The sequence below is a fragment of the Danio rerio genome, chromosome 9, assembly GCF_052040795.2.
Source record: "Danio rerio strain M-AB ecotype USA chromosome 9, GRCz13ab, whole genome shotgun sequence".
In the NCBI taxonomy this organism is placed as follows: Eukaryota; Metazoa; Chordata; class Actinopteri; order Cypriniformes; family Danionidae; genus Danio; species Danio rerio.
The window spans coordinates 42590001-42617293 of NC_141029.1; the positions used below are offsets into that span (position 1 = coordinate 42590001).

A 27293-nucleotide genomic window follows, 5' to 3' on the forward strand; every position below is an offset into this window, starting at 1 on the left:
CAATTTAACATTAACATTTTACATTTAATAAAATTGATTAACAGAATAATTTTCTTTAAAAAACATGAATAATAAAAACTGACCCCAAATTTTTGACCAGTAGTGTATACAGTATGTTAGATGAAAAAAACTACAGTTTTTTTATTATCATTGAATATAACTATTGCATTTGTGTAAAAAAAAAACAATGAGAAAAAAGGCAGATTTTTTTAAACTGTTATGTGTAAAATGCATGCTTTGTGCATTTTTCTTATTTATATTTTTTTATTGTTTTCCCTTTCTTTATTACCCAGTACAAACAGCATTCTCATTATGCATTATTATCAGTATCAACTTTATCTATGATCAGATTAGCATTACATTCCTGCAGCTCAAACAACTTACAATTCAACTAGCAACACCAAGGTCATAGGTTTGATTCCCAGAGAATATAATGAAATACAAGCATTCGACAAAACATCGAAAGGCGCTCTGAATATGCAAGAATGCAAGTGAACAGATTACTAGAATCTAAAACAAGTACAATAACCCATAGCTCAGCAGTACCCATGTTTAATACAAAAAAATCAAAGCTATTTCTGAATCACAGGTAAGTAAAGCAAGTCTGACCTGAAGAAGGCGTACTGTTCATCAACGTGGTAGAGCGCAGGAGAGAGCACAATCTCAGGAAAATGCTGAAGATCACTCTTGATGGAGCCCAAGCCCATGGCAGCAATTACAAAGAGTACAGGCAACAGCACCTGAGAGAAAAGCCCCTTCCAGTCCCTCCTAGAGTGATGCACGCGCTTCAGCAACATGGCTATCACACGCTGAACACCCAAAGCAAATCCACGCACCGTCGAGTTCCCTGTGAGGCCTAGAAGAGAGAAGAAGAGAGGGACAATTATTTTAAACAAGAATTGTGAGAAATGACAAAATCATATCAAAATTCTAAAACATTTTAATAATATTTAACCCTCCTGTTGTGCTTGAATTCTATAATCATTCTATATTATACTATATACATTCTATTCTATGCTATACATACATTTTTACAGGTAAAAAATGACGCACCTTCACTAAACCTCTAAAATAAAGCAGATTCTTTTAATTTCAGTCCTCAAATGTATTCAGCATGAAGAAACAACCTCATCCTCATCACAAACTGAATGTTGATGGATGGATGGATGGATGGATGGATGGTTTGATGCATGGACAGACAAACAGACAGAGAGACAGACAGACGGATAGATAGATAGATATATAGATAGATAGACAGACAGACAGACAGACAGACAGACAGACAGACAGACAGACAGACGGACAGACAGACGGACGGACGTCAAATAGATAGATAGATAGATAGATAGATAGATAGATAGATAGATAGATAGATAGATAGATAGATAGATAGATAGATAGATAGATAGATAGATAGATAGATAGATAGATAGATAGATAGATAGATAGATAGATAGATAGATAGATAGACGGATGGACGGACGGACGGACAGGTAGACAGACACAGACAGACAGACAGGCAGGCAGACAGACAGACAGACAAACAAACAGATAGATAGATAGATAGATAGATAGATAGATAGATAGATAGAGAGAGAGAGAGAGAGAGAGAGAGAGAGAGAAAGATAGAAAGAGAGAAAGAGAGAGAGGAGAGATTTATAGCTAATAAGATTTCTCCCACAGTTCACAGTTTTCCCAGGAGGTAATTGGGAAAGTACAGGTCATGGGACTAATATTGCTGAAAGAGACTAATAGGCCTAAAACACCACTTACTGGCTTTCTCTCCAAGGTACATGCTGTTGCAGTCTTCAGAAAGACTGTCTCTTGAGGCGAACATGTCATTCTCTATAACCGACTCTGATACAGACCAGGTTTCACTTTCTTTGGGCTCGAGGTCATCTCGAGTCAACTGCAGGAACACCTGAGAGAAAACACAACATCTTTGTGAGTGCATCTGAACACAGCTGTATCATTTATTAGTTTGAGTTTTTGCAGTGGATTTGTTAGGTTAACCCTCTGTGGCCTGAGAGGTTTTTGGGGCCCTAGAGAAGTTTTGTTTTGTTGTCATTACCTGGATTTCCATACTAAAGTGAAGCGACAAAAAAGTTTGTAAAGAAGAAGAAAAAACGTTTTTTTTGAGTTGCTGACTGTAGAATTGGTAACCTAGCAACCAACATTAAACAGCGCAAGCATAATGAAGTCACATGGTTGTAATATTAGCTACATCAGAGTTTATTCGGTAAATGTGTTTTCATTATTCACAGTAACCCTTGTTCAGTCCAAAACCAAAAAAAAAATATAATAATAATAATAATAATCACGCACATTTTACTCTCCCTCAATGGGGTATAAGCACAGCTATAGTGTTTTTCAGCCAATGATGAACTTCCGTGAAAGCTTAATGTAACTATTTTCAATTTCATAAGGTTCCCTCTACCTCATCGATGTTGTAATGTCATTAAATACATTCAGTTAAATAGACTTAAGCATTCATTTAGTTGTTCAAACGTGAAAAGAGATGAAAGACCGTGTATATGCTAGTGCCGTCAGGATCAGCAGGCGAGCGCAGAAACTCCCTTGAAAATACCAAAGTAAAATAAACTTTAATATTTTGACAGTTATAGTGGGAGAAAATGTAATTTAATGCAGTGCTTCTTGACCGGTCTGAGACCCACTTTATATCGTATATCTATCAAGCAGTGAAGATCACTGATTTTTTAAGAAATCCGAACTTAAACGTGGCAATTTTATAATGGAAGACAGTTCACCGGAAGCGATGAGGTTAAAATTAAAACTCTACTCATACCTTTATGAGTTTCTTTTTTTATGTTAGAAAGCTGTAACCACTGAGTTCCACAGAAGAGAAAACAAATACTAGGGTTATTTCCTAAATACTAAAGTCAGTGTTTAGAGGTTTCCAGCATTTTTTAAAATGACGTTTTGTTCAACAGAAGAAAAAATCTCAAACAGATTTGTGACATGTGAATGGTGAGTAAATGATAAACAATTTGTGAAATTAGCTTTGGGTGAACTATACCTTTAGAGATTTTTTTTTAATTATGGCATTTCTCATGTGATGGAAAACCAGCCATTAAAATAATGCCAGAGAAGAAAAATCATATTTACCCAAAGCTTTTGTCTACTGAATGAAAAAGCCTAGACTTTTTTTCATACAAAAGAGACAAAGCGCAAAAAAAAACTAAAACTATATGTAAATTTTTAAAATATGAAAATCTAAATGATTCAAATGGTTAATAAACTACAACAGTTTTTCATTTATATTAAAATGACTTGTGATACATACTAATACATTAAAAAGGAGTTCAATTTTTTAAATATTATAAAATATTGTAACATCTCAGGTTACATTAGGCAACTTCAACTCATCTAACAAAATAACATGACTAAAATTAGTAGCATAAATACATTTTCTGTTTACATATGCACACATAAATCTGCTTTAATTATTTCAATAACTTACAGTTCTTATTAGGACTTTTACTCTAAAAATGTAAAATGTCAGCCATTACATGCCAAAAATCCCATTAAACTGTACTGTTTAAAAAAAAACTCAGCTTTGGAAGGTCATTGGTCCAGACTGCGATTGAGTCCAGAACCTGCATTTATTGTCTAACTGATAATTACCTCTTCCAGGGTGGTGTCAGAGATGCCATAGCAGCCTAGGTGAAGCTTGTCCAGATTCTGATCCAGGCTGTTAAGCAGAGAGTGGTACTCAGAGGCGTTTTGAGGGGTGTACGGTGGCAAGGCATAGACTAGATCACCCATCTCTCTATCCTTCTGTCGGGCATCAGGTAGGTGCGAATGAATGAAATCCCTGAGTTTCTCATAGTCAAACTTCTCCTTTGAGTCGGCAGTCTCGACCTGAACCAAAAATATAGAAATGAATGTTGATAAAAGGGAAAATTATAAAATTTAAATTTTGGAAAAGTACAAGTTACCACAGTAATATCATGGTGTAAGAAATGTGATCAATATTACATGATGTGATATTGTATAAATACTAGAACTATCAGTGTTAAAGTGTATGTGCATGTTAATTCAAAATGCATGTGATTGAATTCAAAACCAACGCTTAATTCTATGACAAATGTGTGATTCTCGAACCAAAAGGGTCAAATTAAATGTGATTAAAGACTATAATCTAACGAAAGCCTTAATAAACATAAATTTTTACGCTTATGGCATAGATATCGCAATGTGTATCCCCAATAGTCACATTGCAGGGTCAGATCCTTTATTAAAAACTAAAAGATAAAGACATTATTAAATATTAGTATTCTTAAATAATTTATACAATGATGACCATGTTATTTTATGCTTGATTGTTAATTTCTGTACCTGAATACTGTTAGACTGTCCAGAAAACCATAAAGCACCGTTTATTTCACTTTTATCTTTGCTCTGTTGTATATTAATATATACTTGTAATTTATTATAACTTATGCAAACGCACTGAAATATGAATAAGAATAGAAACTGAATAGAAAAGCACTGCATAGAAAAGATTTGGTCGTGCCAATCTATCTAAATGAATGTAATCTTTAAAATAGAGCTAATCAATTAATCTGTTAAAATTATATTCATATCGCAATATATATCACAAAACAAAAAACAGGACATTGTCAGATTTTTCAATACCGTGCAGCTCTACTTTATAGTTAGTATAGTTTTTTTTTTTTAAGAATGTACCGTAGATACACTACTATTAAAAGTTTGGGGTGTTAATTTTTATTTTGGATAACTAATATTTTTCTCAACAATCGAAAATTGCATTAAACAACTAACAAAAAAAATCATTTTCAAATAAAATCTGTTCATTAAAGAATTATGAAAAAATGGATGATCTCAAAAATATTACGCTAAAATGTTCCCATACCAAATCAGAATATTAGAGTAATGAAGACTGACTTAACATTAGCTGAAAAATTTTGATTTGATGTTACATATTTAAAAAATAAAAACATATTTAAAATGTTAATGATATTCAGTAAAATTAGTAAAAAAAATAATAATAATTTATTATAATAATTAATAATTATAATTATTTTATTATAAATTATTATTAATAATAATAATAATAATTTATTATAATAATTAATAATTATAATTATTTTATTATAAATTATTAATAATAATAATTTATTTATTACTCAATAATATTTAGTACAATTGCTTATAATTTATTTTAGGGATTTGGTCATCCCTAAATGAGATAAATGAAATCTTTAAAATAGAGATATTCAATTCATCTGGTAAAATTATATTCATATCGCAATATATATCGCAGAAAGAAAAAGGGAAATGTCAGATTTTTCCAATATCATGCAGTTGTAATTTATACTTAATAAAGATTTTAAAGAATGTACTGTACATACACTACTGCTAAAAAGTTTACTGCTAAATATTTTCTTAGATAATTAATATTTTTCCCAACAATGATTCATTGAATCGATCAAAAATTACACTAAACAAAAGAAATCTATTTAAAATATTTCTGTTCTATTTCTATTTCTGTTCATTAAAAAATTATTTAAAAAATGGATCCCAAAATCATTACACTAAAATGTTTTCATACTAAATCAGACGAAGACTGAATTAACTGAGAATTCTGATTTTATGTTATATACTTAAAAAAAAAAAAAGTATTTTAAATCCTAATAATTCTTTGTTGAATTATTATTAAATAATATTTAAATAATATGTAATATAATAATACTTAATAATATTTAGTACAACTAATGCCTCTACTGTATTTTCAATTCAATAAATGGACCATTAGTGAACACAAGATTCAAAAAACACTGAACAAAAATCTTTTGAACTAAACTTTGGATAAATGTGATGCCTTTACTCAAGTACAGTAGTTCAGTTCTCATAAAAAATATTAATGTAGTAAAGTAACATTTGACATCTTCTAAGTGAATGTCATCTTCTAAGGGACAGACCTTCTTAGTGAGGGTGAGGTTGTATCCTTTAGCGAGTTTGTCTTTGAGATAGAAGGGTGAACCGCAGCACTTGAGGCCTCCGCGCTCCAGAAAAGCGATGCGGTCACTGAGAACTTCAGCCTCGTCCAGGTGATGTGTGGAAAGAATGATGGTACGCTCTGGACAGGCAAACAAAAACAACACAGAGGCATGTCAAGTCAAAGATCCACTGATACAGGCGGACAGATTCTAAACAAAGAGCTGATGTTTAAAGATAACGCAGGAGATTCTGACACAACCCTCATTTACAGACTTAAATCCTTGCTTAAGATAAATCCGCTTGATAAGGCTGACGTTGCGCATCACGGTTTCTGGGTCTAAATGCTCTGTCACAGTGGTTTACAACATGAAGGTCGCAACCTCCACCAGAGGTTGCTAAAGTTTTTTTGGGGTTGCCAAGTTCACTATTCTTTCTTTGTTTTATTTATGAAATCACAATAAATTTACATTTTGAATAGATTAAAAACAGATAATGAACAAAAATGTAAGTGATTTCGTAAAGATTTTCGTCAATAACTTTTAGCAGTGTATTGATAATAGTAATGCACAGATGCAGCTTTAAAAAAAAACTGTAAAAAGAAAACTCAGCAAAGCAGCAAGAAAATGCAAAGAACTAACAAAATTTTTTTTGTAAAGTTGTCTTAAATTCAGTTTGCATGTTCTCCCCGTGTTCGCGTGGGTTTCCTCTGGGTTTTCCGGTTTCCCCCACAGTCCAAAGACATGTGCTATAGGTAAATTGGATGACATAAATTGCCCATAGTGTATGAGTCTGTGTGTTTCAAAGCATGGTGCTGGGTTGCAGCAGGAAGGGCATCCGCTGCGTAAAACGCATACCAGAGTATTTAGTGGTTCATTCCACTGTGGCGACCTCTCATAAATCAGGAAGTAAGCCAAAAGAAAATTATTAAATCAATGAATGATAGAATGAAACAAAGTAACAATTGAATACGGAATGACAGACGGTTTCCCAAGGAATAACTTGTTATAACAAATAGGCCTCATTTGGGCATTTAAGGATTTTGAAAATTAAAATAACGGTCCTTCTGGAAAAAAAGGTAGAAAACAACTGCTCTATCAAAATGCGAAAAAACAAAAACAGAGTATTATGACACTAATATATTTAAAGTGTATTGTAATACTACTGAAATTCAATCATTCCTTAATGTTTAATCTATGCCTAATCTCAGATAATCAGACAGTGATTCATCTTTTAAACAGCGTTAAAATATTGGTTTCCAGAGTCCAGAGAGATTCACTTTAATGTTTGACACGATTAAACAGAGGTCATGACCTTCTGTAGGACAGTGGTCCCCATCCCCCGCCGCGGATAAATTGGTATCGGGACCGTTTTTTTTTTATTACCTGAACGATCTAAACTAGTCTGAATGATCTTTTATTTTGAAAAATTGTCGAATTCTCTCGGTTACATCTCGTCATTTGAGCATCAAAATTTAACCCACAAGCTAGTAAAATGAGTAGGAAACAGACAGACTTCTTTGGAATGTTTCTTTGCGAAGGGGAAAATGGCCAGTGAAAGAGCCACAAACTGCCAAGGAATAAACTATTAGCCCCTCTTTGATTTTTTTTTTCTTTTTCAAATATTTCCCAAATTATGTTTAACAGAGCAAAGAAATTTTCACAGTATGTCAGATAATATTTTTTCTTCTGTTTTATTTCGGCTAGAGTAAAAGCAGTCAAAATTATTTAAATTTAAGGTCAAAATTATTAGCCTCTTCAAGCTATATTTTTTTAGATAGTCTACAGAAAAAAGGATTATTATACAATAACTTGCCTAATTACCCTAACCTGCCTAGTTAACCTAGTTAAGCCTTTAAATGTCACTTTAAGCTGTATAGAAGTGTCTTGAAAAATATCTAATCAAATATTATTTACTGTCATCATGGCAAAGATAAAATAAATCAGTTATTAGAGATGAGTTATTAAAACTATTATGTTTAGAAATGTGTTGAACAAATCTGCTCTCCATTAAACAGAAAGTAGGGGAAAAAATAAACAAGGGGGCTAATAAATCGGGGTGGGGGGGGGGGGGGGGGTAGTTTGGCAGGGGGCTAATAATTCTGACTTCAATTGTATATCGCTCCAATGGAGCCACGTGGCTTGTGCACACATACTGGGAGCGGCTCACACTCAGTTGAAAAAATCTTCAGAATGCTGCGAGTGCACCACTAGTCACATGACAAGAACTGACCACTCAGCTTAATATTTTGTAAGGAATATACACATTTTGGTAGATCATCAAACACTGCAGTGCTATTTAATTTTCTCTCTATATAAAACTTGTTTCAGACTTGCAGCAATGTTTTGTCAGCTTGTCATCCTCTGAGAAAACGTTGGCCGCCTAACAATTTACATACCCAACCCTGGGCCGTGGTAAAATTGTCAAGCTTTGACCAGTCCACAGTGATAAAAAGGTTGGGGACCGCTGCTGTAGGAGACCCTTTCCATATGCAGCAGACATGTTTTTATTAGCACTCTGTAGGAACATATTGTGCAATGCTGAGTGAGCTTCGCACAGGTGATTGGGCTAGACAAACCACCTGTAGGAAACACTCCTTCCTCTCTATATCTCTATATAACACTTCATTACTCAAAAAAATTGCTAAACTAACTTAGACTTGTCATAGCATCTAGATATCATTTTTCTCTGGTGATTTAAATTACTAGTACTTGTAAGTCGCTTTGGATTAAAGCATCTGCTACACTGATAAAAAATGATACGGGCTGAATTAAAAAAAAAACAAATTAAGTTGACCATTACTAAACTTTATTTGTTTGGTTAAATTCAGCCTGTATAAATAGTTTACAACCAGTTACCTGAAATTAATGTAGTAAATACAATGAATCAGTTTTTCAGTGTAAGGAAATGAATGTAAATGCAAATTAACAGCTTTTCGATTGAGTTTTTCTCAATTGAGTTGGGTACAGGACCCGGAAACATCAATCCATACGTCACAACCTAACAAGCGGATTCGCCAACTGTCTCCAAGGAAGATAATTAAACATCTGAGAGAGCATGACGGATAACAATCAGTCGTTACTACATCTGCGTCTGGATTTCTCTCCCTGTCAAGATTTGACTGCACGCACCTTGAGAAAATCCATTCAATCCTAATTAAATTCTACGCCAAGTGTCAGATAACCGATAAAGAGCAAAGTCCTTCGGGAAGTTCGCTATAGGTACAGGCCAGGAGATTATTTTCACTCAGGTCTGAAATATAGAAGGACTTCACCTTGTTTGTGCTGTATGATAATGTCCCAGATACTGCGTCGGGAACATGGATCTACGCCGGTGGTCGGCTCATCCAACACCACCAGCCGCGAGCCTCCGATGAAGGCAATGGAGATGGATAACTTTCTCTTCATGCCTCCTGACAGAGTGCCAACACGCTTGTGCCGGTGGGCATGCATGTCTGTTTCCATTAGGATTCTGAAATGGTGAGAAGTGGGACAATGTTATTGCAAATCCATTTTAGGGGTTTGAACCTACAAATTTCCACCAATCATATTACTAAATACAGGATGAATATGTGTTTTAATCTGTATTTTTATATCAGTCATAATTAGATTCTTATTTAGCTTTACTTTCTTTAAATTTCAGTTCAATTCGGTTTTACTTTTTATTTCTTTAGTACATTGATTCAGCTTTTTTTTTCATTTATCTGCCAAGGCAACATTTGAAATATTTTTTAAAGTTTATTTAATGTAATATTTATCTTTAATAATATTTAAACTTTATTTCAATTAACAAAAATTATGTTTTTTAGTCATTTTACTATACAAAACATTTTGTTCAGAATAGTTTTATCTCATTATATTTGTGTCAATCACTGTGGTTTTTAATATTGGTTTGAATTAGTTTTTATTTTTATATTTAATATTTTGACTCATTCTAGTTAAATATATGTTAATTTATTTAAATTTATTCTTTTTATTTGTAATTACAATATGTCCTGGTCCTCCAGGTTGAGGTTTAAGCGTTGGGCTAACAACCCACATAGTAAAAATTAGATGTTACGAAACACCAACATGGTGTGGCTATAAATATATAAATGATAAATCGATATAAATGGCCCTAGGAGTAAGTAAGTAATTACAATATGTATCTACGCAAAAAATATTTTACCCTTATGATTTGAATTTATTTGTCTTTTAATTATTTATGATTAAAATATGCATATGTAGATAATCTCAGCATTAATTTTGACTAATAATGGTAGAATAAATAAATATTTACAATAAATATATTTTGATATACTCTGTCTTTATTTACTTCAAAGTTAAATAGTTTTAATTAGTTTTTTTTTTAATATTTACATTTCAGTTTATCTAAATATATTTCAGTTTATTTCAGTATAACAGAGTTATTTATTTAATTATTTCTATATTTATTTATGTTTTCATGCCATATTAGCAGCATTAGCTATATTCATGGCAAAGCATATACTAAATATTCAATATATAACATATAATCATATAAAAAAATAATAAAAAAACAACACTGAATAGAGTCATATACAATCTTATAGTTTGATTAAAGATAAATATTCTAAAATTGCTCCAGAAGGCACCTTTTCAAACATTTCACTTAAAATATTTCCTTAATAAAATGGTTCTCTAATATCATTTTAAAAATACACATTCTATTAAAATATGTGTTATCGTCAAAATATTCTTACACAAGTCACAATTAGTTTTTTCTTCCCTTTTCAATAAATATGCGTGTTTAAGTCTTCAGTGTTCAAATCTGCATCCCGTATGCACAACCGGGTCATGTCTATTTTCAAAATGGTAATTATTTCTTTCATTTACAAATGGATTCACTTCATACAATTTGTTATTTCTACAATTCATCGCATTTCATTTGCCATTTCTCATTAATATAGAAATTTAAAAGAGGTTTAGTATAACTCAGTAACCGCTGTGTTTTTTATTATTGGTTTGAATTAGTTAATATTTTTATATTTAATATTTCAGTTATTTTAGTTAAATATATACTAATGATTTTAATTTATTTAAAATTGTTTTTTAATTGATTTTTAGGTTTATTTAATATATGCATCCATGCAAAGATATAATCTTATGATTTTAATTAATTTGACTTTTTATTTATTTTTAATTAAAATAACCATATGAAGATGATCTCGACATTGGTTTTGATTAATAATGTTAGAAGAAATAAATATTTACACTAAATATGTTGTCACATTTTTATACAATCTGTAATTATTTATTTCACATATCATTATTTGGTTTAATATTTCAAAAACAAGCACTTGAAACAACACCAATGCAGCTGCATTTTCTTCACAGTTGAACTGCTTTAAACCATGAGTAGGTTGTAATGTGGGCAGCTACAGTTTTTAAAGCAACTTCCCAAACAGTATTAAGGGCATATTAGAAACCTACTGTACATGCCATATGAGTCAAGATAATATATGAGTCTGACAAAAAAAATCATGTCTTTGAGGGATTGCTACAAAAGAACTTGAAATAAACTACGGGACAAGTGCTGTAACATACTTGTGCACTTGTTCCTTCACTTCTTGCTTGGTCCAATGAGGAGCTTTGATCTGAGCGTACAGTAACAGATGCTCTTTAGTGGTCAGATGGTCGAACAGGACGTCATACTGCATACAGACGCCCATCTCCTTGCGCACATCATCTATGAACATCTGCATATCCATCCCGTAGACCTCAATGGTGCCGACAGTGGGTGCAAACAATCCAGTCAAAAGTGACCTGAAATTAAAGAAATAAATATGGAAATATTTTCCCAGTACTGGGACAGAGTTGCAGCTGGAGGGCTGCGTAAAACATATGCCGGAATAGTTGGCGATTCATTCCGCGGTGCAACCCCTGATAAATAAGGTACTAAGGCGAAAGAAAATCAATGAATGAATGAATAATTGATTATGCCATAAAAAGTGTAATAGTTTGTGTTGGCTACATATTTTAATCTGTAATAGAAGAATTTAAAATAGCTCATCATTTCTTGTATTATTTGTTAACACTTTATAGTCAGTTTCTGTTTATGCTAGTTAATATATTTACTGACATAAACAATCATTGTACGATACATTTACATTACATTAGTAAATGAAAATAAAGCTGCTCATTGTTAGTAGGGGTGCAACGGATCACGGTTGATCCATGTCTCGTTAGAATCACAACCCACGGGAACACGCGTGACCTGCGGATCAATACCTTTTTCACTCGTAGATTAATCCTACATTTGTAACGATCACAGAGAGATCTTCTCTCATGTCATTTAAACCACATGTATGAAAATATAATGATGACGAAAGAAGTTGTGGTAGGTTATTCGGGATGTGGTGGGTCTCATTAAAGGTGTTTTCTGTCACTACTTGTTAAGCCTGCAATAATACATTCAGTATAAGCTGCATCTCAACAACCACGCAACTTAAATTATGAATGATGGTGATTTGCATATGTTTATTAATCCTTCTTATTACTGCATTCAAATCTGAAAACCCAAAAATCAAGAAAGAGACTTAATCTTTAGTCTTTTGAGTTAGTTAGGAAGTTACAAACAATTACATAACACAGAAGTACTGGGATAACAGTTTATAGTTTAGATATAACCACTGATTTCATGGTAAAGATTAAAATCACTATCATATGCATTTAACAACGCTCAAAAATGAAAGTTGAAGGCAGCAATTACATTATTTACCCAATAGGTGGCGAGAACCAGCCATCAAAAATTTGCCACTGAATAATTCTTCTAATATGATAGATCTAGCAATGAAACAAAGTTTTATGAGTGAATAACTGAATAATTTATTAAAAAAAGAGACTAAAAATAAATATGGGTTGTATAATTTTAATGTTAGATTTTTACATTTAACGTTATCAGCAACAGTAACAGTGAATTTTTCACAGCACTGAATATTTGACAATTTATATTTCTTCCTTTTATTTTTAATTAAAAAGTTATTTTTTCTAAATTTGTTCGTTAAAACCAAAAGTGCCTTGCAGTACTGTTTTTGTAATAAATGGAAAGCAAATGATCCGAAAAATGGTCTGATCCGTGACTATAAAAACACTATGTGATCCGAACCATGAGATTTGTGATCTGTTACACCACTAACAGTATATTAGAAGCATTTAAAGGGGTCATAACATTATTTTAATACACTATGTTGTTTAATTCAGTATGTGTGCCTTAAGGTCCACTTAAAATGTTAATAAAGATTTTTACACTAAAAAACAAAAATAATGCACAGAAAAATCTATAATTTCCAACCCTCCTGATGAAAAGACCTGATTTGAAGGGGCGGGTCCTTTAAAGCTTGGCAGTAATTGGGCAATGTTTCGATTGTCTGACAAAGAAAAGAGTATCAACATCCTCAAACTGTCGTACTGTGTTGTATTGCTGTGTGTTTTGACAGCATTATCCATATAAACATGACATCACATGGCACTTCATTAGTAAAGAGCTTGAATAAATAAAAACATTATGAAAAGAATGACATTTAAGCATTGAAACTTACAGGATTTTTTTATGAAACTAACACCTCTTATATGTCAGCAGATGAAGGCAACTTTGTTTTGAAATGTCATGACCCCTTTAAAAGATTTATTATGCTGTTATGCTCTTACATAGTGGTGGTTTTTCCAGCTCCATTGTGACCCAGCAGAGAGGTGACGTGTCCCTCATAGAAAGACAGGTTTAGGTTGTCTACAGCATTCCTCTTGCCGTAGGTCTTCGTCAGGCCATACAGTGAGACTCCAACGGGCAACCCTGAGAAGTCTTCTTCTCCTTTAGCCACCAAGCTACCTTTTCCTGTGACAAAAAAAAATATATAAACAGAAGAAAAGATGTTAATAATAAATCACACAGAAACTTAAGGTTACAGTATGTGTCACCATAAACAAAAGTAAGAATATTGGTGAAATCATATCAGCCTGTTTTAACCTGCTAATTTAAATTTAAATGCATTTCATTTCAGTACTAGTTTTTGGATTTCATTAATACCCCTGCCTGTCATATTTGCAGAAGAGCTCAGTATAATGCATGAGTATTAATAAATAAACAAACTCATAATTCGCAACTTACAATTGAGCAGGAAAGATGGCAAATTTAAAAATATGTGGATGAAAACTACACGTTTGCTTATAATTGACATGTTTTGTTACAGCACAGATAATACTGTCAAGGATACAAGGAATTAGCAAGGACAAAATAAATTGATCAAAAATAAAATTTGAGAAATGTAGAATTTACTAATTTTACTCATTTAAAAACACACTGACCCGTAAATTAGCACAGAAAATAACAGATAAGCACTCTAATTTTATCACTTTATAATACACTTTAGTTTGCAATTTATCTACAATACATCATGTCTTCCACACATCTTAACAAGCACTGAAATTAAAATAATATGGTATGGGAGACAATAATCAAATATACAGATTGGCACTCCAAACTTTCTATTGACACATCAGAATCAAGTATTCCCAGGGAAATGGTTATGAATGTACCTTTGCTCTTGTTCATGCTGCTTTGGTCCTGCATCATGTTGGTAAACAGCAGCCCTCTCCCTATTTTCTTAGGTGTCTTGCTACAACAGCTGAACATATCCGTCCAGAAGGATTTAGTTACTGGGAAATACCACGGTACAGCGATGCCATACTTTCCTGAGTACAGAAAAATATACAGAATGTTAAAACTTCACTTGTAAAAATGTATATCGTTTCTAACCACATACAGTAAATGGGGAAATGGGGAATCCACTCAGTAAAAAGGGTTCCCACTCTAAGCCTGACCTCCATTGACTAAAAAGATGAATTCCAAAAACCTATAATGAAAGAAAAACAGGCCGCTGTTGTGCTTCATATAATATAAAAAAAAGGTTTAAGCTCAAATATATATTTTTTGGATGTTAACAGCCACTATGAGAACAAAAACAAATAATTTACCTCAGGTACTCACTGTTTCTGCTCCTACAATGAATATTATCCTGGTGTGCTAGCCATAATTAGGCCCAAATGGAATCTGCATGCGCAGAATTCCGCAGATTTACGCAGATTTTTAGCCCATCATTGATTCTGTTTATTTATTTGTATAAATGTGTGTAAATTTATAATTATTAAGTTTTTTAATTAATTTCAGTAATATTATTGACTAATATGAAAATGTTAATATCATTTATTCACAATACAGTTTGTTAACATATTTTCTCTCTTTTAGAAGATATATTATATAGAAGATTTGCTTTGTTTACCAAATAAAGTGAATATAATTAGATTTGCATTGTAAACATTAAATACAAGTTAAAAAGTTATTACTTTTTAATTCATATATTAAGGTTTTAGTTGTGATTGATTATGATAGTTATGAATTTTTTACAAAATTCTGAAATAGCAAAAAATGTCTGCAGATTCTGTCTGGCCCTAGCCGTCATTAACAGATATAGTATTTGACTGTTTGACTTAAAAGGATTTGTAGCAAGTGGGCCCTCCACACCCCTCACGGCTCTCAGACCCACCCTACTCGCTAGAGCAGGGGTGTCCAAACTCGGTCCTGGAGGGCCGGTGTCCTGCATAGTTTAGTTCCAACCCCAATTAAAAACACCTGAACCACCTAATCAAGCTCTTTCTAGTCATGCTACAAACTTTCAGGCAGGTGTGTTAAAGGATGTTGGAGCTAAACTATGCAGGACACCGGCCCTCCAGGACCGAGTTTGGACACCCCGGCGCTAGAGGATAAATTATGTCATCATTTTGACAGAGTTTCTTTATTTTGATGAACACAAAAGACGATATTTTTAAGTAAGCTGTAACCATTGATTTCCATAGTATTTTTTTCCTAATATGGATGTCAATGGTTACAGGTTTTCAACTTTTTTCAAAATATTTTCTTTTGTGTTTAATAGAATAAACAATTTGGAACCACTCGAGACAGAGTAAATACTGAGTAAATTGTAATTTTTGGATGAACTATGCCTTTAAGTAAATGTTGGTTATGGAGCTGAAAAAATAACCTAACCATAACAACAGGCATGAAACAATGCAATAAAAATATGGCACAGAAAAAAATACTTTTTGATAAATGTAAACTAAAGTATTAATTGACAAACAAAAAAATTGGATCAAAAAAATATAAAAATTCCCCATGACTTTTAACGTCTGGAATAGACCTTTTAAAATTCCATGATATTTTAGAAATTCCATGACCCATGGATCCCCTGAGTTAAATCCCTTCCACATACAGTACCTGGAAAGACCATGCGGATGTAAATCCCAATGATGAAATATACAAGCGAGTCAATTAAGAGCAGCCAGCAGAGCCAGCCGAAGGAGGAGGTGTCGCCAGCCAGAGGAGAGATGTACATGTTGCTCCACTGGATGCCTGAGGTGTAGGTACACACAACAAACTCACTCAATCTAATTATTCCAAACAAACACCAATTAAAGACGGTCTGAGGGTTTGTGTCTGCATACCTTCTTCCTGCTTTTCATAGCGGGCGATGTACTGGCTGGCATAACTGAAGCATGTCGGAGAAAAGAGACTCTGTGGAGCAGAAACAAATACAGTCAGACAGATTTATATTACAGATGTCAATTAATTCAAATGTTTCACCCTCATAATGCAATCAGGTCTGTTTTGACTTGGAAGAGATGCATGGAAAAAATGATCTTATCGGTCAGCTTGTATTTTGTATTTAGTTTGACTAGTTTCCCAGTGTTTATTAATTCTGGTCATTTCTCCCATATGAAACTGAATTGAAAGTTCTTTTTTTTGTAACATGTTTATTAAAGGTTATCAAAATAATTGTACAATGTGCTTTTACAGACATAGTCAAAGGCAAGTTTATAAAAAATATGTAATGGGTTGTAGAAATTATAGTAATCCTTAAAAATAAGCCAACAAATAGATGGAGGTAAGAGAAATTTGAAAAAAAGAACATTAGAACAGAATAAAATAAAATAAAAAACAACAACAAAAGTAACAAACAAACACACAAAAGATCATTCCCTGAGCCTCCGACAACCCTCCTTTACAAAAAACTGACACACAAATTTCTCTCACATGAGAGGGCAGGTGATCTAAGGAGACCATTTATTTTGAAAACTCTGTATGTTGTCATTAAGCACAGCTGCAAGCATCTCATGGGGCAAAATCATCTAATAAAGATGCATTTCCTTGCCACAAGTAGCAGTTTATTTGACAATTTATAACCTTTATGTGTCAAGGGTCAATGATGTTGCTTGTGGTTTAGAAGGTAGTCCCAAAAGAAAAAGACCGGGATCTTTTTTAAATTGATCTTAAAAATTGTGCTAATTTCATATGCAACAAAGTTCCAGAATCTTGAAATGAATTTGCATTTCCAGAAGATTTGGAAGTTCTAAAACAATCGCAATAAAGAGCACACTTCCGCTTCGTAGAAAAAAAGTCAAAAAATAATCTTTTTATTGTAAGTAATCTCTCATTTAATATGAAAATGCACTCAATATAATAAAGTCGTTTGTGTGGATTAAGCTACAATCATTGTAAAAAAAGCTTCTTTTTCATGTTGTTTCAACACAAATCGATAAAGTTAACTTCATAGTTTTTACAAATTGAAGTGGATAAAACAACGCAAAAAAAAAACGAAAAAAAAACGTAAGAATTGTGTTGTTTTAACTTATTTTAAATAAGTAGTTTGAACAAGCAGCAAAAGCCATTGTTTTGGTGTGGGATATATGACCAAATTATTATAGACACTATACTGAAGTAAGGTAAACAACTGCGTGCACTTTTAACTCACCTAACTAACACAAGAACAGATCAATACATCTACTGTAGAAATTACAAACACAGAAATGCAAGCCTTAATAATTTAACAAAATAACTTAATAACCCTATTCTTCATGAATATAATACTACATGCAAAGACATTTTTGTCGCCGCCACAGCCTGTGCATTAGTCCTCAGCTGGTGCTCACATTAACATTTGTGTGAATGCTGCGGTTTCACATTTGTGGGCGATATTTCACTTCTGGAGCTGCAATGCTAATTAAATTTCGCTGCACAAAGAACGCAAATGTCTTTTGTTAAATGTCCCATTCGCCTTTGATTTATAAATAAATTATCCATAAAGCATTTCTTCCTCCATTTACTGAGAAATACTTTCTTTGGGATATTTGTGTGCGGGAGAGAACATGTGGTGTGTAAAATAATATTTAGAACAATAACAGTAAAACCTGAAATTACAAACACTTAGGAAAGCAGGCTAATAAACGTACTTAAGAATATATCTCTATATATTTAAAAGGCAAAATGTCTGTTTTTACAAATGAAACAAATTTACGTTTGGATCCAAACTCCACATACCGGTTACTCTCAGTTAAACTACTGTTAAATGTGCAACTCTAACAGAGAAGCATCTAGGTCAAACTTTACAATAAGGTTTCATTGGTTAATGTATTTACTAACATTAACAAATTATGAACAATACTTGTACAGCGTTTATTTATCATAGTTCAACATTTACTAAGGCATTAATAACATCCAATTCCATGCCTGTTAACATGAGCCAATAATTAACAACATTATTTCTATTATCTAATGTTAACTAACATGATCAATACTGTAATAAATGTATTGTTCCTTGTTTGTTCATGTTAATAAATGCATTAACTGACACAACATTATTGTAATTCTATTAGTAGTGCATATTACCTAATTAACTTACAAAATAATATCTCAATACCTAAAATGAGGAGTGGATTCAACAGGACAGAATGGAACAAAATAAGACATTTTAATGGAAATCTAAATGATATTTTAAGAAAAAGCTTCATTACATAAGAAATAATTATCATTTGGCTGTTGTATTATAAGTAAATAATGCAAACCTGAGGTGGATGTGTGGTCACAACGCTTTGTTGAGTTGTTCAGATGCTGCATTTCAAGAGTTTTGTCAGTTTTTGTCCTCAAACATTTCCTCTGTGTATAATACACACACAGCTCAATGAAAGCGTTTAGTTTGTTTTAAATTGACTTAATTTTTGACTGTTGTAAATATACACTAAATGATATCAGTGTAGTGATAGGCTTTCTGCAGGTTTCATCAAGTCAAATTTTAGACTATTTAAGACCATTATAAATTAAATTTTAGACTTTTTTTTAATGGTCTGGTTGGGCCAATGTATTGGGCTAGTTGTATACATACACCTTTTTCAATATAGCATTACTTCTTTTTTTTAACTGACAAGTTTAGGAGAAAAGTACACTCTGCGTGAATAATCAAAAAGAAATATTTGTTGACTTTTGGTCCAAACCGATTGTGTATAAAACTTCAACCCAATGTCTTTATGTTAAAAAACCTTTAGTTTCATGCCTATTTATAAATATTATATCCACTATTCTGTACATAGTTTTTGTATAAATTGAAGATAAGGGATATATTGCTCTGTTATTATCATGAAGAATTGTGTAATTGATTTTAGTTTCTTTCCCTGATTAGGGAATTTGAGTGTAATAATGCTGTAAATTTACGTGTGCTGTAAATTAACAATTACAATTGTGCTGTAGTTTTACAGCACAATTGTAATTGTTAATTTACAGTATGCTTGTAAATTTGACCGTATTACTGGCAACCAAAAGTGTGGAAATAGGAAAATTTAAACCTGTTTAAAATAATTTAGGATACAAAATTTTTTGGAGTATTTTTTTTCAGATATTAGCAGATTAATATGTGTTGATCATAATTTAAGACAACGTTAGCACCTGTCAACTTTAATTGTGGGAAAAATTGGATAATTGTGAGCTTTAGTCAGCTAATTTCATCCTCCGGGTTTAAAATCATTATTGGGGAGGGATCAAAATCGGTGACAGAACGCTATCTGCCTGTCCAGAGATGACGCATCGGTTTCTCATTATTACTCACAGACTGAGTTGTCTTATCCTATGAGAAGATCCTGCTTCTTAATTATTCATGACTGCATATTTAGGTGGTTGTGAAGACTTGTACGTGATTTCATGATCCACAGGGTTTGTTCTATGTCTTTCCCTGCGATACAGTCAAGCTGTTTGCATGCAGAAAGCATTTTTGTTAGGAGAGCTGTACGGGTATTAGAGAATGGCAGACTTTTATCAGTTGATTTCATTACTATTTAGACAAATCACCATGCTGCTGTGTTCACACTGTCAGGGTTCTGCCACTCTGGTCATGTAAATTCTTGTTTTGGTAGAGTCCAGACACTAGTCCTGTCTAGTCCTGTCGTGCTCGGCTCGAGTTTTCTTGGGTCAAGCACTTGTTTCTATCATTGTGTGTGTCTCTGTGTGGGCGCGCCTTCGTAGGCGTGCACAGAGCGTGCGCGCTCCCGCTTGATGCGACCGTGCGGGCTCTGCGTGCCTCCGACGCGCGTGCTCTTGTACTCGTGTTTGTGTTTTTGTTTTGTCGGCAACGCGCTGCTTCATTCTCAGCGTCTTCGTCTAGTTGCTTTCGGTTTTGGTCGACGCTGAAATGAAGCATGCGCGTTGCATATGTGTGAGCACACGGTAAGGTGTATCTATCGCGTGCTCGTGTCTTGTGTCTGTTGTCAAAGCACGTGGCTCTGTGTTTACATTGTGGTCACGTGCTTTTGTTGTGTGCTTCAGTGTTGTTCTTGTGTTGTCATGAACATGCGGTTAATGAGTTCTCTCATTGGCTGCATGTTCTTGTCCTGTTTTATTGTGAATGCGTAGTTAGTGAGTTCTCTCATTAGCTGCGTGTTCTAGTCTTGCCTAATGTGAGCGCATGGCTTGTGTTGTCTCTCTGTGTCATGTGCTCTCCCGTCTATTGTCTAGTCCCACCCTCCTTGTTAACCCATTATTAGTTAATTATGTTCATCTGTTTGTGTGTTAATTTATTACATTTTATAATCCCCTCATGTCTGCTGTTCTGTGCCAGTTCGTCACCGTATGTAACCTTGTCTTGTTGTCTGTTACATTGTTCCAGTCCTGATCTCCGCCAGCCATCCTAGTTTGGTTTGATTGTTTATTTGTTTTATTGGTGTTTTTCCCCCTCTGGGTTGTTTATTTTGCCATTTATTTTATTTTATTAAGAATAAATATTCATTCACTCTGCAATTGGGTCCTCACTTCTTTTTCCTCTCACCAATCCTGACACACACATGTTTTAAATCCTCTAAACCCGGGGATTCAGCAGGAGAGAACTCCTCCTTATTTATAGTGTTTATATAAACATGATTATCTTTACAATGATATAACTAATTGTGGTTATATATTATATAAAACTACAAATAGTCTATGATACATGTAGCAGGGCATTAAATTAATTACTGTTTATTTCTTTGCATTTTAATTTTGTAAACTATAAAATCATGCATTTCCTTACGTTTTGTGTCAGATTTTTATTATTTTTTTTGTCTTGAGCTGGTGAGCCAACTGACAGTTGTTCGCCCCCCCCTTTTCCCCTGCTCTGCCGGCCACGCGCACTCCTACCTTCTGCTTGAAGCGCTCCATGCCCATCATGTAGCATTTTTTGAACAAATTCTGAGGTAGACTTGAACTGAAAGATGGGGGTTTCAAAACTCTTAACATTTTCAGGCCTAAAAATGTGTTTTTGAAATGTAAGATAAATTTAAAACTTTTTAAGTTCCACGGGGATATGGAACTATAAGGTGCTCAAAAGCTGCTTTGATATACCTTTTTCAAGCATTCCTCTGAAAATAACTGCACACCTTATAATGTTCACCAGCCAATCAGAATTAAGCATTCAACTGCCTGATAGAATAATTATCATTAATGAATCTCAAGTGTTTATGCAAATCTTCAAAATGTGACTGTACAACAATGTTAAACTGCAAAAACCAATTAAAACATGATACACACCAGAGCGCTCTTCACAGAGAAGGAGAGGTTGTCCTCCAAGTGGATCAGCACAATGAAGGGGAAGAAAGAGATGACATAGATAAGGCTGCCACTCAGCCCGGCGATGTTGGTCTTATCGAAGAAGGAGCTGACCAGGAAGCTGACCGCGAGGACGCTGAAGCCGTAGTCGCAGAGGTAGAGGAAGAGCACAAATCCATCGCTGCGAGGAAGGATCCCGCCAGCCTTCAGAATGATGGTGAGGATGATGACGGTCACCAACAGGAACGCACCGCTCTCAATTAACCAGGCAAAGAAGTGGCTGATGGGATTGACCCCCATCATTTTCATGTACTGCAAGATAAGGGAGACATTTAATGAAAGTTTATGAGAAGAGATTGTGGAGAAATTGGTTTGGCTCCATACCTCGTGAAGACGCAGCTCTCTCTCGTGCACTAGTTTCTTGACAAAGTGTGCAATAAACAGCACCCAGGAAATCATGAGCGCCATTGGGAAGGCAAACGCGATGCTGTTGAGATATCTAGAAGGAAAGAGTGTTATTAGGTGGAGGGCATGTTTATCATACTTAACCAGTTTAAGTTTTACAAGTTTGCATGCTACAAATTGCACATAGTAAATATGAAGAGTTCAGATGCAAAAACCTCTGAATAAGTGCCATCTGGAATGTTCATGAAATTGTACAATTGTACAAAGCCTCTTATGTTTATGTTCAGTTATTTCATGTTAAAAGCATTAAAAAATAACCTATTCTTTGCCATAAATATTAAATTACTAAATCAAGACAGGGGAGCCTGAGAAAATGCAACATTTAGAAGAAAATTTCAGATGGCACTGCCACTTGAAGGTTTTTGCATCTGAACTCTTCACATGAGTTGACATGAAAAGCAAGCAAAGCCATCTTTACAGTTATTTCAGCACCCAAAGGTGTTTTTGGAGCTTTGCATGGTTATAGTTGAACCACTGAAGTCACTTGGAGTACTTTGGCAATGTTTTTGGCTCCTTTTCTGTGATCCTTGCTGTCTATAAGGGGTCAGAAAGCTCCAGGATTGCATCTAAAATATCATAATTTGTGTTCTTATAATTTACAATAAAAAGACTGACCAGTGGCATTTAACTATTGGTGTGGCTAAACCTCTTCTAAACCCAAGTTATCAATACAATGTATAACTGTTTGTGGTAATTTTTTTTTTTTAAATGGAAAACTTTTAAAATTTTGGGGTTTTATTTAATATGACAACGACATTTTGGGTGCCTGAAAATGCAGAATTTTGAATGAATGAATGTGTGTTTGAAATCTTTGAAAACATTACTAATATGGTCTCTGTGTAAGAGCTTGTGAAAACAAAATGTTCCTGCATGTTTATTCTATAGGCGACACATGAGCTCTTTAAAATCAAAAAACAACAACAATGCCAGACTATCGAACCATACATGCGTTGATGTGTACTTTACCAAGGCCAACTGGTCTGGCATGTATAAAACAGCATTTGTAGTCAATATCATGGATCTGTGTACAGCCACTGAAACTTTCTCAAAGATGCAAAGGAAAAACTTTTCTGCTTTTAGTATATGGTTAACAGGTTTGTTTTCATTTTTTCGTTTTTGTGAATGCTTTATTTATTTATTTATTTTTTTTTTTCAATTTAATTTGATTTTATTTTATTTTAGTTATTTGTTTTGTTGTGTTGTGTTGTGTTTATTTTGATTAGTTAATTATTATTTTATTATTATTATTTTAGTTTATTATTATTTTATTTTTTATTTTAGTTATTTGTTTTGTTGTGTTTTGTTTATGTTATTTTGTTTATTTTATTTTATTTATTATTTAATTGTATTTATTTTATTTTAATTAATTGTTGTGTTGTGTTTATTTATTTTCTATTTAATATTTATTTATTTTTTAATTATTAATTATTATTTTTTAATTATTTGTTGTGTTGTTTTGTGTTTATTAAATAAAATTTATTTTGTTAGTTTTGTTTATTATTTTATTTTATTATTTTATTTTTGTTATTTGTTTTTTTTTGTTGTGTTGTGTTGTGTTTATTTTATTTTATTATTTTTTTATTATAGTCATTTGTTTTGTTGTGTTGTGTTTATTTTGTATATTTTATTCCATTTATTTTTTACATTTTTATTCATTTTATTTTATTATTTTATTTTAATTTAATTATTTGTTGTGTTGTGTAAATTAAATTAAATTAAATTAAATTAAATTAAATTAAATTAAATATTATTTTATTTTTTATTTTATTTTTGTTATTTGATTTGTTGTGTTGTGTTTATTTTATTTTAGTTATTTGTTTATTTTTTATTTTATTATTTTATTTTAATTAATTGTTGTTTTGTGTTTATTTTTGTATTATTTATTTGTTTTCTTGTGTTGTGTTTTGTTGATTTTATTTTATTTATTTGTTTCCTTGTGGTGTGCTTTGTTTATTTAATTTTATGTTCATGTATATCTTTTTATTAGTACATTTTTTAGTTCTATTCTATTTAGTTATTTTTTTATTATAGTTTTATTTAGTTATTTTACTATTTTACCCCTGACCCTATTATATTATTATTTTATCTTTACTTCGTTTACAAGACAAGATTTCTCTTTTCTTTATTTGTCTTCAGCTGTATTCAAATGAGTTGTTTTTCAAATTGTAATAGCTTGTTTTAAATAAAGTAACAACCCTGGCATCAAATAAACCGGTATCGACTAATTTAAAGCCAAAAACCATATACAGTGTCGCTGTGATATTATTTATGTTGACTCTCATTTATAGCCAGCATGAGAATACAGTACCATGACAACAGCTCGGATTCAGCCTTTCATCTACACAAACCAAAGCCAACCCTAAGCTCGGCTAATTCCTACGCAATTGTTTTGCTTCTTCACAACTGCTGTTTCATTCCTCAAATACAAATCTAGTATTTTGATGAAAAACAAAAAGACATTCATCCTACTGGAGTTATTTCTAATAAACCATCTGTTGATTATTTGTTCAGATGCCATACTATTTCAGACCTTACATAAGATGCTCAGTGTGTGTGTGTGTGTGTGTGTGTGCGGTTTGAGCTTATGAGACACTCACTCGTCCTTATAGTAGCAGGGATAAGGGAATGCCTGCATCTGGACCGCGGGCCCATCCATGGCATTACCCGTCTGCATTTCGATGATGGCCCTCTCGATGCTTTCCTGCAGGTACACAAAGCCTCGGCTGTACCGCTGGGTTCTGGTTGCCGATATGTAGGCATCTTTCACCCAGAAGGGATTGCGTGCACGGTCTGTGCGCATGACATTCTCGATGTTCATGCGTATGGTGTAGTCGATGTTTGGTGGCAGGCTGCTGGAGTTCTCCTTGGGAAGTTTGAAAATAATGCCTGTGAAGATAAGCAGAACTCGTGTCATTTAAAAGGGTCATGAAATGAGAAATACAAATTTGCTTGATTTTTTGATATGTAAGTTGTCATTGCACTTTAAAAAACATCCTGGAGGTTTCAGAACTGAAAAAAAAATTGTGTAACTCTAAAAACAGCTGTTACAGACCTTTTTCTTAGAATGCAAAATGACCCATTATGCTTTGGTGTATGCGCAAGGAGATTGCTAAGAACTTTCGGTCGATAGCTGATGCGTATAAACAGTCACATTTGGACAGCTTTAAAAAGATGGTTTTCATAATAGCCACATAATAGAAATAGCCACAGCCATGTCACCCTGCAGCCCAAGACCGGTTACTCACTGAAGCTAAGCAGGGCTGAGCCTGGTCAGTACCTGGATGGGAGACCACTAGGGAACACTAGGTTGCTGTTGGAAGTGGTGTTAGTGAGGCCAGCAGGGGGCGCTCAACCTGTGGTCTATGTGAGTCCTAATGCCCCAGTAAAAGTGAAGGGGACACTAAACTGTCAGTGGGCGCCGTCTTTCGGATGAGACGTTAAACCGAGGTCCTGACTCTCTGTGGTCATTAAAAATCGCAAGGCACTTCTCGTGAAAGAGCAGGGGTGTAACCCCGGTGTCCTGGCCAAAGTCCCTCTATCGGCCCTTACGATCATGGCCTCCTAATCATCCCCTCTCCACCGAATTGGCTCTATCACTGTCCCTCCTCTCCACTAATAGCTGGTGTGTGGTGAGCGCACTGGCGCCGTTGTCCTGTGGCAGCCGTCGCATCATCCAAGTGGATGCTGCACACTGGTGGTGGTGTGGTGAGACCCCCCTCATGATTGTGAAGCGCTTTGGGTGTATTGCCATACACAATAAATGCGCTATGTAAATACACATTACATTACTATATAAATACACATTACATCTATTCAACCTGCTTTTATCACCTTTGAACTAATATAGTTGTCGATCAGCACCACCTCCTGGACTGAATATTTAATGTGATCTAATAGGATGAAAACTGCTGTGAGGCATTTTCCCCTCATTGTCAGGCGGCACCTTCTGCCATTTAAATGAAGCCTCGTCATTGCTAAAGTCAACATTTTCTCTTGCTTTCAAACATATAACCAGCCCAAACACCTGTAATTCACCGAAATGTTTGATACACACACACATAGCCTACTGTACTGTCGCACTAACACACTGATTTAATAACTGTGACAAAGGGGAAAATAAAGTGACATTTTGAAATGACAGAAAAACACAAACCCTGCTGAATACAACACACTAAATGAAACATAAACGGCTCGCGATTAGTATCAACATGCAAATCAGCCAGCAGAGTATTAATAACAGACTTTTATTGGTCATTTTTGTAAATTGCAGAACTTACATACCTGTTAAATTTCATGCCAGTTATATGGTTTGCTCTATGATGCAGTGAAGTATTGCGTGTGTGTGTGTGCGTGAGTATTGAAGAGCCGCTGAGCTAACGGCTGACAGGCCGGTGACACACACACACTATATTTCTGACGGCAGACATGTAAACTAGGAGAACGTTTTTCTCTTGTGCTTTTTCCTCGCACCACATCTGACAGATTATAACAGCTTTAACACACACTTTTCAAAGTTGTGTGTCACAAAAACACTCCATAATCTACTCATAACGATATTGAAACCCATTTTCGGAGCACAAATTACTATTGTGAACGCTGTAAAAAGAAGTTCTAAGCATTCTACCGATGACGCTGGTCGATATGGCGCCCTCCATGCAGCTGCTAAGACAAAGGTCTATTGAAGACAACCTGACAAAATGACCCGTTTTGGAATGCATCACTTTATTACATAATGTGGCTAAACTCCACCTCTGCAGAGTATGATAAACATATGCTTCTATATCACTGCTTGTTTAGCTACACCCACCCATTTACATTGTAACTAAACAACGAGAGATTAAAAAACACATAGGCACAATATACAGTAGATGCTCTGAAGACTAGACAAGTTCCAAAACACATCAATAAGCATTTGTTCCCTTGTTCACATCATT

General features: G+C 33.7%; 1 protein-coding gene across 2 annotated transcripts in view; it reads right to left on the minus strand.

The window, feature by feature from the left end:
* abca12 (ATP binding cassette subfamily A member 12) overlaps positions 1–27293 on the minus strand; it is a 161131-nt gene that overhangs the window by 43573 nt on the left and 90265 nt on the right. For both annotated transcript variants that reach the window (XM_087268247.1, XM_087268246.1), the window contains 13 exons: positions 24957–25245; positions 22279–22393; positions 21877–22206; positions 16497–16566; positions 16270–16404; positions 14535–14690; positions 13650–13833; positions 11547–11765; positions 9257–9453; positions 5967–6124; positions 3646–3882; positions 1774–1921; positions 610–856 (listed from right to left, as the gene is read on the minus strand). In XM_087268247.1, coding sequence (XP_087124373.1) covers positions 610–856; positions 1774–1921; positions 3646–3882; positions 5967–6124; positions 9257–9453; positions 11547–11765; positions 13650–13833; positions 14535–14690; positions 16270–16404; positions 16497–16566; positions 21877–22206; positions 22279–22393; positions 24957–25245 — 2485 coding nt within the window. The remainder of the gene's footprint in view (positions 1–609; positions 857–1773; positions 1922–3645; positions 3883–5966; positions 6125–9256; positions 9454–11546; positions 11766–13649; positions 13834–14534; positions 14691–16269; positions 16405–16496; positions 16567–21876; positions 22207–22278; positions 22394–24956; positions 25246–27293) is intronic.